We start from the raw sequence: 16,644 nt of genomic DNA, 5'->3' as shown, positions 1-16,644 counted from the left end.
TCTAAAGAAACCTGGTGATGATTTAATGCAAGTCGGTATAAACTAGGAGCTGTATCATTTAATCTGTAAAATATCTAGATTTTTGCACTTTATAATTGTTTCCAGTGGAAATGTCAGTTGTCCCTAAGAGCATACTATGTTCCTAAAAAGATAACTTTAATGCACCCCAGTGTCCAAAAAGCTTTCTAGATTCATTATAGTCCAAGTTTAAAAATGATCTGTAAAAGATGTAGGAATGGGCTTAATTAAAATTATCACAGATTGTCTAAACTTTTTCTTTAGTTCAAAAGGGGGATGGGAGGGAAGTCTTGTGTACCTAATAATCAAAGGTTCTTTCACAAAAGCAGCAAGATGCTTTGGTCCTTTTCCTTTCAATTCCATGCAAGGAAAAATTTTCACAATGAAGTTTTGGATCTAACCATCACCATTGGTTTTCCTCTTTAAATATAAAAAGTCTAATCCTTTTTCCAGCAGTGTAATGAAGTATCAGTTCATGCTTACAGCAAATAAAACACTGTAATTATGGATCTATGTGAATCGTAACGTATTAGATCTGATTAATTTTCTTCTTTTTTCAGAGTAACTATAATAACCTGGTAAAATAATCACCCTTTTAAAGAGGTAAAATCTTTCAGTGAAGGAAACTCAAGGCTAAAGATTCCTTAAAACTTCAATTGTAATATCCATTAAATTCATATAGCTTATAAAGGCTGCCTTTCTGTCTTTGTTCTGATGGGAAATGCTCTACTAAGTATATTTTGACGAATGAGACAAGTCTAGTTCCCAAATACTCATTCTTCCAACTATACCATGATTCTAAAAATACTTGAGCGCTCTACTAATAAAGCTTTACCAATAAAGAGCACATGCTTATATGAGTTCAGCATCTGAATCCTAGTTTTGTTGTTCACTACTTTACGTAAAAATTATGGTCACATTTAATTTTGATAATTCTACCAAATTCTGCTGGCAAGCCCAATCCTCAGAGCAACTTCAGTTTTGAGTTTCAGTATAAAACTATTAAAAGTAACTGATCTATCTACTGTAGTATTTGTATTTTTATTATCAAATAAAATATCTCCCTTTATATATTTGATGGTATACACTCTTATTAAATTAGTCATACAAATGTCCATAAAAGTCTGTTATTTAATAGATGTTTACATGCATGTTTAAATTATGAATGATCACATTATTTCTAGCTGTTGCAGATTCTCTCTGTTTTGTGGAGACTGTTACAAAAATGCACAAAGCTGTTTTATTTAGTTTGTCCATCATTGTAAAAAAAATTGCCAGGGGTTTTATTTTTAAATAAAACATTCACTTTCAACAGACTTCATTTAAAAAGAAAAGGAAAATCAAAAACATAAAAGAGTTCCCAATAACTTTACAAAGAATTTCAGATTTGCAAAACACACTCCATATATTTCCATGATCAACATAACCATCAAGCTATTTAAACAAACACATGCTATGTTGTTCTATGTTTACATGGTTATCGTCCTTCTTATAAAAATTGAAATTCTCCATAAGAACCACAGCTACTAATGTGTGTATAAAACAGTTGGCAATTGAGCACATATTCCAGGATTCTTCTTTGATAAATCTAGACTAGCTGTCATTTGTACAACCACTTTAAATCTAAACACAGAAGCCACTGTACCTCTCGTTTCTTATGCTCTCGTTTCTAATGTTCTTTTGAAAACATTACTGGATCTGTTCCCCTGTCATGTAAAACAAGACAAGGTAAAAGAAACTGCTTGCTAAAATGCACAACAGAAACTGCAGAAGATTATAGATATTTAATTCAAGCAGAACTAAAGTGCATTTTATCCAAAGGAGTCCATGTTGGAAATGTCTAAGCATTTATATTTACAGTGGTGAAAAATAAGCCATTAAAATTAAATTAGTTAAAAAAAAATCTAAGATTCCATCAAGGGTCAAATTAGAAGTTAGTTTTAAAATGAATTTTATATGAGATTCCCATTAACAGGGACCAGATCAGCCCATCCGCCAGGACCCCCTCAGGCCCCGAGGGAGGCGCACCCAGGCCTAGGGTCAGTGAGGATCTAGTCAGGGAACTTCTGGAGGGACTGGACGTATTTAAATCAGCTGATTCTGACGACCTGCACCCCAGAGTGCTGAGGGAATTAGCAGAGGTCATTGCAGGACCCCTGGCACGGCTTTATGAGCACTCGTGGTGCTCTGGTGTGGTGCCAGAGGACTGGAAAAGGGCCAATGTGGTTTCCATTTTCAAAAAAGGGAGGAAGGAGGATGCAGGGAACTATAGGCCAGTTAGTCTTACCTCGATCCTGGGTAAGCTTTTTGAGAGAATTATCCTGGTGCATGTCCACGAGGGGCCAGCAGGGAAGGTTAGGCTTAGGGGCAACCAAAACGGGTTCATTAGAGACAGGTCCTGTCAGACCAACCTGGTGGCCTTCTATGACCAGGTCACCAAATCCTTAGATGCAGGGGTAGCAGTGGACATAGTCTTTCTGGACTTCAGGAAGGCCTTCGACACTGTCTCTCACCCCATTCTCATTAAAAAACTAGGGGACTGTGGTGTCAACACCTACATAGCCAGATGGGTCGCTAACTGGCTGGAGGGCCGCACCCAGAGAGTGGTGGTGGATGGGTCATTTTCGACCTGGAGGGATGTGGGTAGTGGGGCCCCCCAGGGCTTGGTCCTCGAACCCGCACTGTTCAACATCTTCATCAGTGACTTGAACGAGGGGGTAAAAAGCACCCTATTCAAATTTGCTGATGACGCTAAGATGTGGGGGGATGTGGGCATGCTAGAAGGGAGGAATAGGCTGCAATTGGACCTAGACAGGTTACAGGGTGGGCAGATGAGAACAGGATGGGTTTCAACACTGACAAGTGCAAGGTGCTGCACCTGGGGAGGAAGAACCAGCAGCATACCTACAGGCTGGGGATCTCCCTTCTCGTCAGCGCAGAGGCAGAAAAGGATCTTGGAATCATTATTGATGCCAAAATGAACATGGGCCAACAGTGTGGGGACACAGTCAGGAAGGCCAACCACACCTTGTCATGCATCCACAGATGTATCTCAAGCAGGTCCAAAGAGGTGATCCTCCCCCTCTACGCGGCACTGGAGTCAGGCCGCAGTTGGAGTACTGCGTCCAGTTCTGGGCGCTGCACTTCAGGAGGAATGTGGACAGCATTGAGACAGTCCAGAGGAGGGCCACCCACATGATCAGGGGGCAGCAGGGCAGGCCCTATAAGGAGAGGCTAAGGAACCTCAACCTGTTCAGCCTCCACAAGAGAAGGCTGAGGGGGGATCTAGTGGCCTGTTACTAACTAGTCAGGGGGGACCAGCAGGCATTGGGGGAGTCCCTGTTCCCCCGAGCACTACCAGGAGTGACTAGAAATAATGGTCACAAGCTAGCAGAGGGTAGATTTAGACTAGACATCAGGAGGCGCTACTTCACAGTCAGGGCGGCTAGGATCTGGAACCAAGTTCCAGGAGAAGTGGTGCTGGCTCCTACCCTGGGGGTCTTTAAGAGGAGACCTTGCCGGGGTCGTTTGACCCAGTGCTCTTTCCTGCCATGGCAGGGGGTCAGACTTGATGGTCTGTCAAGGTCCCTTCCAACCCTACAAATTATGAAACTATGAAACAGCTGCAATTTAACATTCTTCATTTTTTGTAGTCTGGCAGATGTCATTCAAATGCACACTGGAGCAACTTGTCAGTTGGTGTAAATCAGCATAGCTGTACTGAAGCAGAGAGAATTATACTGAGTTGCACCAGCAGAAGATCTGGCACATTAATTTTCTCACTTAGTTGGCATAGGCAATCCAACTCGTTCTCGTGCCTTTCCTGCTGTCATCATTTTAGCCTAGTTTTTACACACACTCCAAATTGCAAAGAAAAGTATCATGAATTTCCATGAGCTCCGAAACAAGATTGCTATTTTATATTGACAGACTGTGCTTTATAAAATGAGCTTCTAGACCAGTGGTTTTAAGAATTCCAGTCACAAGTTTGTGTACAGCATCCAAAATTAACTAAAATTGGTTCTTTATGAAAAGGACTATATGAGGAACAATAGCCAAATTGAAGCAATAGCAATACCCTCTGAAGTTGAAGCCAGCTCTTCAAAGGTAGATGCTTAAGAAACAATTGCATTGAAGAACATGTTACTGCATTGCAGGTTCAAGATCGAAGTATTGATTCAGGCTTGATCAGTTTATGAAAAGGATTATATGATGTGGTTATTTGCATCTTACTGTATGCAAGTAAATTGCTGATCTGCAACCAAGAACATGAGGCTGCATGAGAGGTGCTAAATAAAATTTTGATACCATTTTAAATTCTAACAAGTTACGGTTTCATCAGCTTCCCTAACATTGGATACATAGTGATATTTACCCAGCAGATGCTGCAACTTTTTATGTTTCTTCCATTTTTTAACTGTATGTCATGCTAAAAGGGCCCTGTGTTTAAGAAGTTTAATAAATAATTGTGTTTTCGACCATTAAGGAAATCTGAAATACTCTGTCTTAAATGAACTATAAGTTTGTGTGTAACAGTCAGCCCCCTTGGGAACTGGATACATGTGCAATAAATACAATACAATGTGACAATAAAAACAAGATTAATGATCATTCATAAAATGAAAAATGTTTTTCTCTTAAAGAAATATTCCAGTGGGACAATATAGATGCTAACTAAAAATATGTGAGGAAATCTAATGCTAAAAATGGATATATGTGCAGCCACTGAAATAGTTTGGTGAAGTGAACCTTCTACTTTGGATGTTATTGTTTGCATGTTAATTCACAAGAAAATGAAACAGCTCTAATGCTTACACAATGTGATCTATAGATGGCCATAATTATAGTAATTATGTCTCGCAATATAGTTATAATTGATATTTCATAGCAAAGTTCCTAATTAGGAAAGTAGGCCTTTGGAAAATGATTAAAAATAATTAAAATCCTGAGCCTTCCAAGGCTTGTTAGAGATAGAATCTATTATTTGTACTTTTAAAAGCATGCCAAAAATAATCTAATCTAGAGATGGATAGTTATATGCATATTCTTGTGCATTAAATGATAACTCTTCTTCTTGTATGAAAGTTTCTAATCCTAGGTAATGGTTAAATCAGAGTAGGTTCTCTTGAAATGGGCATTAGCCTTTGTAGCTTGGTCTGGGGAGTACTTAATCTTCAATGTTTGAAGAAGCAAATGCAAGGAAGAAAAATGTATTTAACATATAGTAGAGGAAATAGAGAGGAAATAGACTCAAAATGGGTGATACCTTGTGATTATGACCGATTCAGCATGGGGAAAGGTGATGGGCTGGCTTTTTTTTTTTATATCAATATAGATGAGCCTGATAGATGGCCTGCTGACTTGAGTGGACTTTGGATCAGGCCGTTTGCCTCCAAAAGCTCACCTGATTTTCTGATTTCCTGCTTTTTAAATGCCTAGAGTAACATACATGAAGCGCCCAGAGTAACTGGGCTTATGCTGTTGCAGTTTTTTTCTATAACTAAACAGCATCTTTTTATATAAAAAAGGACTGGACTCATAGACCTGTCCCACGCACCAAAGCCAGCACACACAGATGGTCTGGAGTGGGTACCTCATGCAGTGCACATGCCAGCCCTATGTGCCATGTGCAACACACGTCAGCTTCAGTCTGGGGCTCACACACAGAGCCATCAAGGAGCTCATGCTACATGAGGTGTCCACGCCAAACCAGTTCCACACACCACTTGCGGTGCATGGAACTGGGGCCAGCATGTACCATATGCAGTGGGCAGGGTCGATCCAAGACTGACAGATCAAATCTGGTCCACCGGCTATAGATTTGACACCCCGATGTTTTGGATTCCTAAGTAGACATTTAATTTTGTGTGGTTTTGTGTGTTTTAGGACAAGCTGCATCCAAGAAATCTAATTCCAGACCTCTGTAGACAGTTCTATCAATTAGGCTGGGTCACAGGAACTGGGGGAGGAATCAGCTTGAAACATGGGTAAGTATGCAGGTTTGAGGAGTGCTAGTGCAAACGATGAATTGTTTTGATGCGTTACAGTTCCATGAAGGATGGCTAATAGTCAAACGTAAGGCGTTATATATTTAGGTGTGTTGCAGGTGAGACATTTTTGGTGCCCAAGAAGGAAGTCTCTATTCTTGTAGGACAACTACTAAAAGTGTATCCATAGCAGATAATAAAATCAGAATAGCAACACAAAAACGGTAAAAATAATATTGATGCGTATGCAATACTAAAGAGTACTGCTTTGGGGATAGACGCACACAACGCTTAAAACAATTTAAAAGTGGTTTAAACTTGAAGCAGACAGACATACATAATAAGCCTGTTAAACTGATTTCAGTCCCTGAAAAATGTACCTGGAATATCAAGTGCTATTTTGAAACAGTTCAATCTGAACTGATTCAGTGTTGTTTGTGGCTATCAAGTGGTCTGTGACATAGGCCTGGTCAGTCCTCTAGGCATCCCACGCTGCACTGCCACTCATCCCCCACAAACACACTGCTGCAATTGGCTATTTTGGTATGCAGTTAGAACCCCGCTGTCCCCCTTTCCTTTTGTAGGTGCTTTTTATCCACAAGCTGCCTTGCACTGCTTGTCATATAGAAGCTATTTTTCTAACAGCCAGCTGTGTCTTTATTCCCTACTCACTGCAGCCTAGCATCATCCCCCGCCCCCCCCCCCCCCCCCCATCAGCCCCAGGGAACCCAAAAGCATGGGTCCAAGCATTTCCCACCCCCATCCACCCAAGACAGGAAAGCACACTTTTGGTCAATTTCAAACTATTGCAGTTTAATAAACTAATGTTTAGGGGAGAAGGGAAAGCAGAAAAGTGTAAAGGTCCCCAGCCACAGGTCACCCATCATGGAGTCCCCAAAGTATGGGTGCTAGTATTCTATCCCACTCCTTGCCCACTGTGAGGCCTGCTGGGCTGGGTACTCACTCCTGCCCCCTGGTGTTGTAGCCGCAGCACTTCACACAATTGTGAACTGGTTCCCAATCAGTGACATTTTGGAACAGTTCAATTATGTGCGTCTGTACCTTTCTCTGCTCTTGCATTTTCCCTGAAATATACCATCAGCTATTCCAGTTGCATTAGTTTGAAAATCTTCATGGATGCAGAGCTCCTCTTAGTGGCTACTGAAGGAAGAGAATACCAGTAGTAAATAAACCACAGAAGCAGGATAAACTTGATCTTAACCAGCAAAGTAGCAAAACTATGGACACTTTGCAGTGCCTGATATCTCACCCTTCCACATGGCCATGTTGCTGTCCAAGCACCTGGTATGAAGTCAAGCCTCCAAATTCTAAGTCTGAGGCTGAAACTTGACTACATCTGCTCCTGGCTACATTTCATTTCAACTCTGTCTTATTTTCCATCAGCAAAACAGTAACAGTAGTTTCAGAGGGAGGTTATGGGCATTAATTATTGTTTTTACAAGTTGTTTGAAGTTAAGAGATCGGTATAGTTCTGATCAGTAACAAAATATGAAGTGCTTTCTTTTGTTGCTATATGGTTGGAGCTGGCTACATTTGAGATTAAGTAGTAAGAGCAGTTATAAAATAATTTAGGATTCTGATCAGCAGTTCTTCATTTACGTATTGGCTCACAGAATACAATGGTACAGTACATTTGAATGTGTACCCATACATCTCACCTAGCACAGAAGTATGACAGTTATTTCTCTACCTATAATAGCAGTAACGATTCTTAAGCAAATAGCAATGAACCAAAGAGATAGGAGGCTTAGAAAATTCCAAGATAGGTAGAATCTGAGTGACAACATTCAACTGTAATTCCAGGGTTTCATCTTACGCAACCAGTCCTAATGAGCATTGTTCACTAGAGACATCCTGTGAACTGTAAAAATAAATTCACCTGTTTGGGAATAGGACAGTTTATAAAACATCCATAATTGTTTGTCAAATCTTACATTTTAGAGACCCTGTGCCTTGGTCAGTTTCTCATTAACTGTTTAATTATAGAAGAAGGTTGTATATGCATATTCTGTTTAACTAGCAATCAATTTATAATTTGATTGCTTGATACAAAACTCTTAGGTGCCTTGCTCACAGAAAGGTATAAAATAATTAATTTGGTTTTATTAGTACTAATGCATCAAAATTAAAATTTGTTGAAACTCCATGTTATATTTCACAAAAAACATGTTTTATCTACATTCAAAATACACCAGAGAAAGTACTTTGACTCTTGTTAGACAAATGCAAATACTTCACTTTCCTTATGAAACTGATCCAGCCTTTGTTCTGAACAGGTTATGTATCTGTAGCTTGACTAATCATTCACTAGATGTCTCTATACTACCTGTTTAAAATGTGTCCTTTGAAGCTGAACAGTTCTTACAGATATGACAAGAAACCCTTATGGCCTTCATTGGAAGTGTTTCACATGGCATTTTAAATCACTCTAAATGCATATAAAGATTTGTTCAAGTTATTTATTCACATAAGCCATGCACCACAACCTTCATTTCTAGTCAAACTTAAAATTATTCTTTTATACTGAATTATTCAACATGTTTTTCAATACAAGTTAAAAATTCATACATTTAAGAAACCTAAGGTCATGTTGATATACAGATCAAAGTATTTACCAATAAGTGTATTTACTGTGTAGAATGGTAAGGACAGTTACAAACACTAATAGCTAATTTTAAACATTTGTCAAATATAGGTTTCTCACTGTTTTTCTTGAATTGCTAAGTGTTCCATTTTGAGGAATGCGGATTTTGCAACCAATGTATGCATTGGGGTAGGGATCTTAGATTTTCGGTTGGTGGGAAGGGAGATGCTGGACATGAGTGTATGTCTTTCAAAAACAAAGTATGACATTTCTAGGCAATTTTAGAAGGTTGTTTATGTCTTAGCTAGTCTCAAACCATCCACCTGCTAAGGAAGGCCAGGAATAGCATTTTGAAAACTTTGTGTGTAAATGTTAGGCAGGAAAAATGTTACTGCATTATTATGCAAGTTAATTATTAACAAGGGAGAATACTAAAATTACCCTTACAATTCCATATCCTTTAAAAATGTATCTTTTACATGGAGCTAAAATAGTCTACGTTTTTTTCCTAGTGATGACATCTATATTGCTCCATCAGGAGTGCAGAAGGAAAGAATTCAGGTGGGTAAAACTGCTGTTTTTACTTTGGTTCCTGAAAAGGAACAAAATCATCTTAAATGATTAGTTCTGAGCTTTCTTTCAAAGCAGTTTTGAATTGTACATACCATTGATTAGCCTCATGAGACCACTAGATTTCAGTGGGCACATCTACACGTGCCTTAATACACTATAATTACGGCACATTTAGTTTACTACCTGTAATAACAGGTACAGACTAAATATGCCATAATCAGCGCTACTGCACATTAGTGCCAACCCAGGGTTTTTAAGTGACAGTAATGTGCAGTAGATTAATTCTACTGCGTGTTAGCACATTAACATGTTTTTTCGTGTCACGCTAATGCACAGTAGAATTAATCTACTGTGCCATTAGCATTTCATGCAGATACACCCAATTAGTATTTACATGTTATTAAAGTAGCAATGCAGTACTTGTTTCAGTGCCCTACTGTGACAGGAGGCCTCCTGGGGCCGAACTCTGTGGCCCGCCCGCCTGTCACCGTGACAGCAGGCCTACTCAGGGCCGAGCTCTTCATGGCCCGCCCACCTGTCTCTGGGCAACCGCCCGCTTATCTCGCCCGCCACGCCTTTGATGATAATTGATTCATATGTCGATGTCAATTAAGCGGGAGACTGCCCATTGTAGTGCCCCGATGCCAGGGGGTGCTCTGCGGCTCCGACCTCCCCTAATACCGCAGCCCAAGCCTCGCAGATGGCATCATGGTGTTACTATAATCACTGGCCCCATACTGGGCCCCAGAATCATCCTAACAGGACCCCGCTATGATCCTCTCCTATCAGGTGGCCACTGCGCTGTCATCCGGGCTACCTAGCCCCCCCCAAAGCCTTGTTTCCCTCTCGGGTGTGGTTCCCCTGGAACCGTCGGCCTCCTGCCCTGGCCCACCTCAAGGCCAGTCGGGACCCCAGGCCCCCGGCTCTTGGGCGTCCCTCACGGTGGGCCCCCAGCCCTTTTGACTACCATAGTCCTGGCCCCAGCTTGGGCCAGTCGAGGGTACTCTCCCCTTCGGGCTGGGTCTCTCTAGCCACTCACTCTGTCACTGGGCCTCACCATGCCACTACTCCCCGTCCTCCCGGGGGCAACCGCAGCACCACGCCCATATCGCTCCCACTCTCGGGGTCCGCCCTCTCTGGGCCCCTCACAACACTGGCCCATCTAGGCCCTCCAACATACACATGGGTAACCCACCTGGTGGTGGTGGGAGCTAGGGGTTAAGGCGCCCCGACCCGCCTTTCACCGGGGTGATAACTGGCCTGGCATTTCCTGGGGGCTCCCGCGCCACTGAGAGCCCCACCAGACCACCCACTCCCGGCAGGGTGCAGTTTCAGGTCATGCCCAGGACCAGAAGCCTCCTGCCAACCCCTTGCAGCTGCCCCTTACCTCCGGGTCGTTCACAGCAGCCCTACGGCCAGGCAATGTTGCTGCCTGGCCTCCTGCAGCCAAACTGCCTTGTTTATATAAGCAGCCTAAGCCTCAAAATGGCTGCCCTAATCAGGCATCTGGAGGCTGCCAGCTCCAGGCCCTTAAAGTGGCAGAGATACCCTGTGCTCTGCCACACCTACATAGGACAAGGGAGAAGAGATTGATGTCATATATCTTGACTTCAAAAAAGCCTTCGATCTGGTATCCCATGATCACCTCTTGGCGAAACTGGCCAATTGTGGCCTTGGGTCCACCACGATCCGCTGGCTGGGAAATTGGCTCCATGGTCGGACCCAGAGGGTAGTAATTGATGGAAATCAATCATCATGGTGCCCTGTGACCAGTGGGATCCCCCAAGGCTGGGGTCTGGGGGCACAGGTGGTGTTCTCATCGATCCTCCCAGCCTCAGGCTATGGGCTGAGAAGGGACAGGAGGATCTATGTGGTCAACCAAAGACTGCAGCGCTGGTGTCGTCAGGAAGGCTTTGGCTTTCATGACCACAGCCCGCTCTTTGGCGAGAGAGGCAGCGAGCTGCTGGGAAGAGATGGCCTCCACCTCTCTCCCCTAGGGAGGAGGCTCTTCTCAGCCAGACTGGCTGACCTGCTCCACCGGGCTTTAAACAGCCCGTTGGGGGACGGGGGGACTACCGCCACTGCTGGCCCGCTGAGCAATCCTTGCAAAGCCAGCGGATCACGGCACTCAAGGGAGCCCACCCTGGCCCCAGCCCTGGTAAAATCTGTGGGCAAGGAAGGAGCCCCCCAGGAGCACTAATGCCAGGAGCTTGGGGAATAAGCAGGAGGAGCTCATCCTCCTGCTCAGTGCAAACAATTACGATGTCATAGGGATAATGGAGACCTGGTGGGACTCCACCCATGACTGGACCACGGGTATAGATGGCTATACCCTGTACAGGAGGGATCGTGTAGAGAAAAAGGGCGGGGGTGTAGCTCTCTATGTTAAGGAAAGCTACGTGTCCCTGCAAGCCGATATTGGCGACCAGGGTGGACGGCTGGAGACCCTCTGGGTTAAAATCCGTGGGGAACACGGCACAGGGGACACAATGGTGGGAGTCTATTACAGACCTCCCACCCAAAGTCCTGAGCTTGACCAGGAGTTTGCCCAGGAACTGGCTGAGGCAGCTTACTCCAGGACCATGGTTGTCATGGGTGACTTCATTTACCCAGACATCTCGTGGGAGGATCGCTCAGCAAAATCTGAGCGGTCGCAGAGCTTCCTCTCGTACATGGATGACCTCTACCTGACTCAAGAAGTCTATGGGCCAATGAGAGGCAAAGCGCTGCTCGACCTGGTACTGGCTACTGGGGATGACCTAGTCAGCGACCTAGTGCTCGATGGGAAGCTGGGTGACAGCGACCACGAGCTGATCACCTTCACCATCCACCGAAAAGCTGGCAAGTCAGTCAGCAACACAGAAGTCCTTGACTTCAGGAAAGCCGACTTTGACAAGCTCAGGAGGCTTGTCAGTGAGGCCCTAAGGGACTGTGACCACAGGGAGAGGGGAGTTCAAGAAGAGTGGTTGCTCCTCAAGGGAGCAATCCTCAATGCACAAACTAAGTCTATTCCATCTCGGAGGAAAGGGAGCAAGAGGGCACAGCAGCCCCCCTGGCTCTCTAGAGACCTAGCAGACCTCCTGAGGCTAAAAAGAAAGGCCTACAAAGGATGGAGGATGGGAGTCACCTCCAAGGAGGATTATTCTGCACTGGTCCGGTCCTGTAGGGAGCAAACCAGGAAAGCCAAGGCTGCAACTGAACTCCAACTAGCTTTGAGCATCAAGGACAATAAAAAGTCCTTTTTCAGATATGTGGGGAGCCGGAGGAAAAGCAGGGGCAACGTTGGACCCCTGCTGAACCAGATGGGGCAACTGACAACTGATGCCCAGGAAAAAGCCAACCTATTAGATAGGTACTTTGCGTCAGTCTTTCATCAGCCCCATGGGACACCCATGCCCGCTACAGGGCCGGGAAGTCCAGGTGAGGGTGATCCCCTGCCCTCCATTAATGCTGACTTCGTGAAGGAACATCTTGAGAAGCTGGATACCTTCAAGTCAGCCGGCCCTGTCTTCACCCCAGGGTACTCAAGGAGCTGGCGAGCATCATAGCCCAGCCTCTAGCGCGGATCTTTGAAAACTCTTGGCGCTCTGGTGTAGTGCCCGAAGACTGGAAGAAGGCCAATGTGGTGCCTATCTTCAAGAAAGGGAGGAAAGTAGATCCGGCTAACTATAGGCCCATCAGCCTGACTTCTATCCCGGGGAAGATCTTAGAAAAGTTATTAAGGAGGCCATCCTTAATGGACTGGCCGACGCCAACATCTTAAGGGATAGCCAGCACGGGTTTGTTGCGGGTAGGTCTTGCTTGACCAATCTCATTTCCTTCTACGACCAGGTGACCTATCACCTGGACAAGGGAGATGAGATTGATGTCATATATTTTGACTTCAAAAAAGCCTTCAATCTGGTGTCCCATGATCGTCTCTTGGAGAAACTGGCCAATTGTTGCCTTGGGTCCTCCACGATCCACTGGCTTGATAATTGGCTCCAGGGTCGGACCCAGAGGGTAGTAATTGATGGAAGTCACTCATCATTGTGTCCTGTGACCAGTGGGGTCCCCCAGAGCTCTGTCCTTGGACCCATACTGTTTAACATCTTCATTAATAATGTGGACACTGGAGTCAGAAGCAGACTGGCCAAGTTCGCAGATGACATCAAACCTTGGGGCAAAGCATCCACACCAGAAGACAGGCGGGTGATCCAGGCTGACCTGGACAGGTTCAGCAAGTGGGCGGACGAGAATCTGATGGCGTTCAACGCCGATAAATGCAAGGTTCTCCACCTTGGGAAAAAAAACCCGCAGCATCCTTATAGGCTCGGCAGTGCTATGTTGGCTAGCACTATGGAAGGAAGAGACTTGGGGGTCATCATTGACCACAAGATGAACATGAGCCTGCAGTGCAATGCTGCGGCTAGTAAAGCGACCAAAATGCTGGCTTGCATCCATAGATGCTTCTCAAGCAAATCCCGGGACATCATTCTCCCCCCTGTACTCGGCCTTAGTGAGGCTGCAGCTGGAGTACTGCGTCCAGTTTTGGGCTCCACAATTCAAAAAGGATGTGGAGAAGCTTGAGAGTCCAGAGAAGAGCCACGTGCATGATCAGAGGTCAGGGAAGCAGACCCTACGATGACAGGCTGAGAGCCCTGGGGCTCTTTAGCCTGGAAAAGCGCAGGCTCAGGGGTGATCTGATGGCCACCTACAAGTTTATCAGGGGTGACCACCAGTATCTGGGGGAACGTTTGTTCACCAGAGCGCCCCAAGGGATGACGAGGTCAAATGGTCACAAACTACTACAAGATCATTTCAGGCTGGACATAAGGAAGAATTTCTTTACTGTCCAAGCCCCCAATGTCTGGAACAGCCTGCCGCCGGAGGTTGTTCAAGCGCCTTCATTGAACACCTTCAAGATGAAACTAGATGCTTATCTTGCTGGAATCCTATGACCCCAGCTGACCTCCTGCCCTTTGGGCAGGGGGCTGGACTCGATGATCTTCCGAGGTCCCTTCCAGCCCTAATGTCTATGAAATCTATGAAAGGCTCTGTCCTTCGACCCATATTGTTCAACATCTTCATTAATGATGTGGACATTGGAGTCAGCAGCAGCCTGGCCAAGTTTGCCGATGACACCAAACTTTGGGGCAAAGCATCCACACCAGAAGACAGGGGGTTGATCCAGGCTGACCTGGACAGGCTCAGCAAATGGGCGGACGAGAACCTGATGGTGTTTAACACCGAAAAATGCAAGGTTCTCCACCTTGGGAGGAAAAACCTGCAGCATCCTTATAGGCTCAGCAGTGCTACACTGGCTAGCACTACGGAAGAAAGAGACTTGGGGGTCATTGACCACAAGATGAACATGAGCCTGCAATGCGATGCTGCGGCTACTAAAGCAACCAAAACGCTGGCATGCATCCATAGATGCTTCTCAAGCAAATCCTGGGACGTCATACTCAGCCTTGATGAGGCCGCAGCCGGAGTACTGCATCCAGTTTTGAGCTCCACAATTAAAAAAGGATGGAGAAGCTTGAGAGAGTCCAGAGAAGGGCCACGCGCATGATCAGAGGTCAGGAAAACAGACCTTACAATGAAAGGCTGAGAGCCCTGGGGCTCTTTAGCCTGGAAAAGCGCAGGCTCAGGGGTGATCTGATGGCCACCTATAAGTTTATCAGGGGTGACCACCAGTATCTGGGGGAACGTTTGTTCACCAGAGCGCCCCAAGGGATAACAAGGTCGAACAGTTATAAACTACTGCAAGACCGTTTCAGGCTGGACATAAGGAAGAATTTCTTTACTGTCTGAGCCCCCAACGTCTGGAACAGCCTGCCATCGGAGGTGGTTCAAGCACCTACGTTGAACACCTTCAAGAGTAAATTGGATACTTATCTTGCTGGGATCCTATGACCCTAGCTGACTTCCTGCCCTTTGGATGTGGGGCTGGACTCGATGATCTTCCGAGGTCCCTTCCAGCCCTAATGTCTATGAAATCCATGACCCAAACCTAACCAAATCATTTGACAGCGGCTGCTGGAAACAGTGATACAACCCTGACCTTATATTCACCAGCAAAACTGTTACTGGGCTAGGTAATAAAATGGTATTAGACCCTATCCCACATTCCCAACATCAGCCAATTGGCATTCAGATTAAAGCGCAGTAACACCTATAACAGTGTCATTTTGCCAATGTTTCAACCTTAAAAAGGAAAACTGAAGGCTTTTCAGAATACCTTGATGTCAAAACCATCAAAACATTGCCTGAGAACTGCGACCAGTTCATAAAAGCTGTACAGAAATCTGCAAGGAAGAACATCCCATGGGGCTGCCTGCCACATGAATTACATCCCAGGCCTCACTCCTCAAACCACTGGCTTATACATAGACTACAGGTGACAGTATGAGCTAGACCCTTTTTCAGCAAACACCATCACTACAAGCAAGCTCATGTTAACCATCACAGAAAAAAAATCAGGAAATCCTGGCAGACTCTGATCTAGTCAACTGATATAATACATAATAGTACAAAGGTATGGGTTACTATACATAAACTAAGCAATGACCCATGAAAGGTATATCAACATCATAATGTCACTGCTAACCAGATTGTTCACCAGATGCTTCTCAATGGAAAAAGCACAAAAACAAACAAACAAACAAAAACTCAGACTGGAAAGGTACAAGTACACCAAAGACCTGGGTTTTACAAGCCTCTTCTCAATGACGGAGTTGAATGCTAATATTAATACAGTGAAGACTGGGAGAGCAGCCGGCCTAGACAACATACGTACTGAACAAATCAAGCAGTTCAGCCCCCAGACTCAAGAATGGCTCCTTTGTGTATACAACTCATGCACAGCTGGTAAAAAAAAATCCAAAAATATGGCAACATGCTCAGATAGTGGCACTTCTAAAGATAGGGAAAGATCCAGCAGATCCAAAGAGCTTCAGACCTCTCTCTCTGCTATGCCACACTGTGACAAAAGGTGCCTTTCAGGCCCTTGTCTCTGGGCAAACCACCCACCTTTTTCACCTGCCAAACCTGGATCACTAATTGTGATGTTAAATAGATGAGATGCTGCCCTTTGTGCACCCAAATGAGTGTGGGCGATGAGTATACGTTCCTACCACCCCTACATGTATCACATGCCTCACTGATGTCTCACTGTGTGATGATACTCCAGCTCAAGGCCAGGCCAGACTGGGCACACAGTTGGATCTTTAGCACGCTGCCCGCTTTGGGGCTACACACATACCACCCCCCTCTTACCGGGGCCTCTCGCACTCCATCAGCTCTCACTCAGTCTCTTGCATACTGCCTATCCAGGCAACACTCACTCCACTCTACTCCATGGAGATCCTCAGGCTTCTCTACACCCCTCAGCCAGCCCTGATGTGGTCTTTAGGGCCTCTCCCATGACCCTGACCTGAACAGGACAAAGCAATTACTCAACTATGGGCCTACTTTGCC

At 44.9% G+C, this 16,644-nt stretch overlaps 1 protein-coding gene across 1 annotated transcript in view; it reads left to right on the top strand.

The window, feature by feature from the left end:
• Positions 1 to 16,644, top strand: part of APIP (APAF1 interacting protein) — a 40,659-nt gene that overhangs the window by 5,546 nt on the left and 18,469 nt on the right. Inside the window, exons 2-3 of the mRNA XM_006257994.4 lie at positions 5,905 to 6,005; positions 9,123 to 9,171. Of these exons, the coding sequence (XP_006258056.1) occupies positions 5,905 to 6,005; positions 9,123 to 9,171 (150 nt within the window). The remainder of the gene's footprint in view (positions 1 to 5,904; positions 6,006 to 9,122; positions 9,172 to 16,644) is intronic.

This window comes from Alligator mississippiensis, chromosome 2, assembly GCF_030867095.1.
Source record: "Alligator mississippiensis isolate rAllMis1 chromosome 2, rAllMis1, whole genome shotgun sequence".
Taxonomy (NCBI): Eukaryota; Metazoa; Chordata; order Crocodylia; family Alligatoridae; genus Alligator; species Alligator mississippiensis.
The sequence above is the reverse complement of the archived record's forward strand: the minus strand, read 5'-3'. Positions and strand labels throughout refer to the sequence as shown.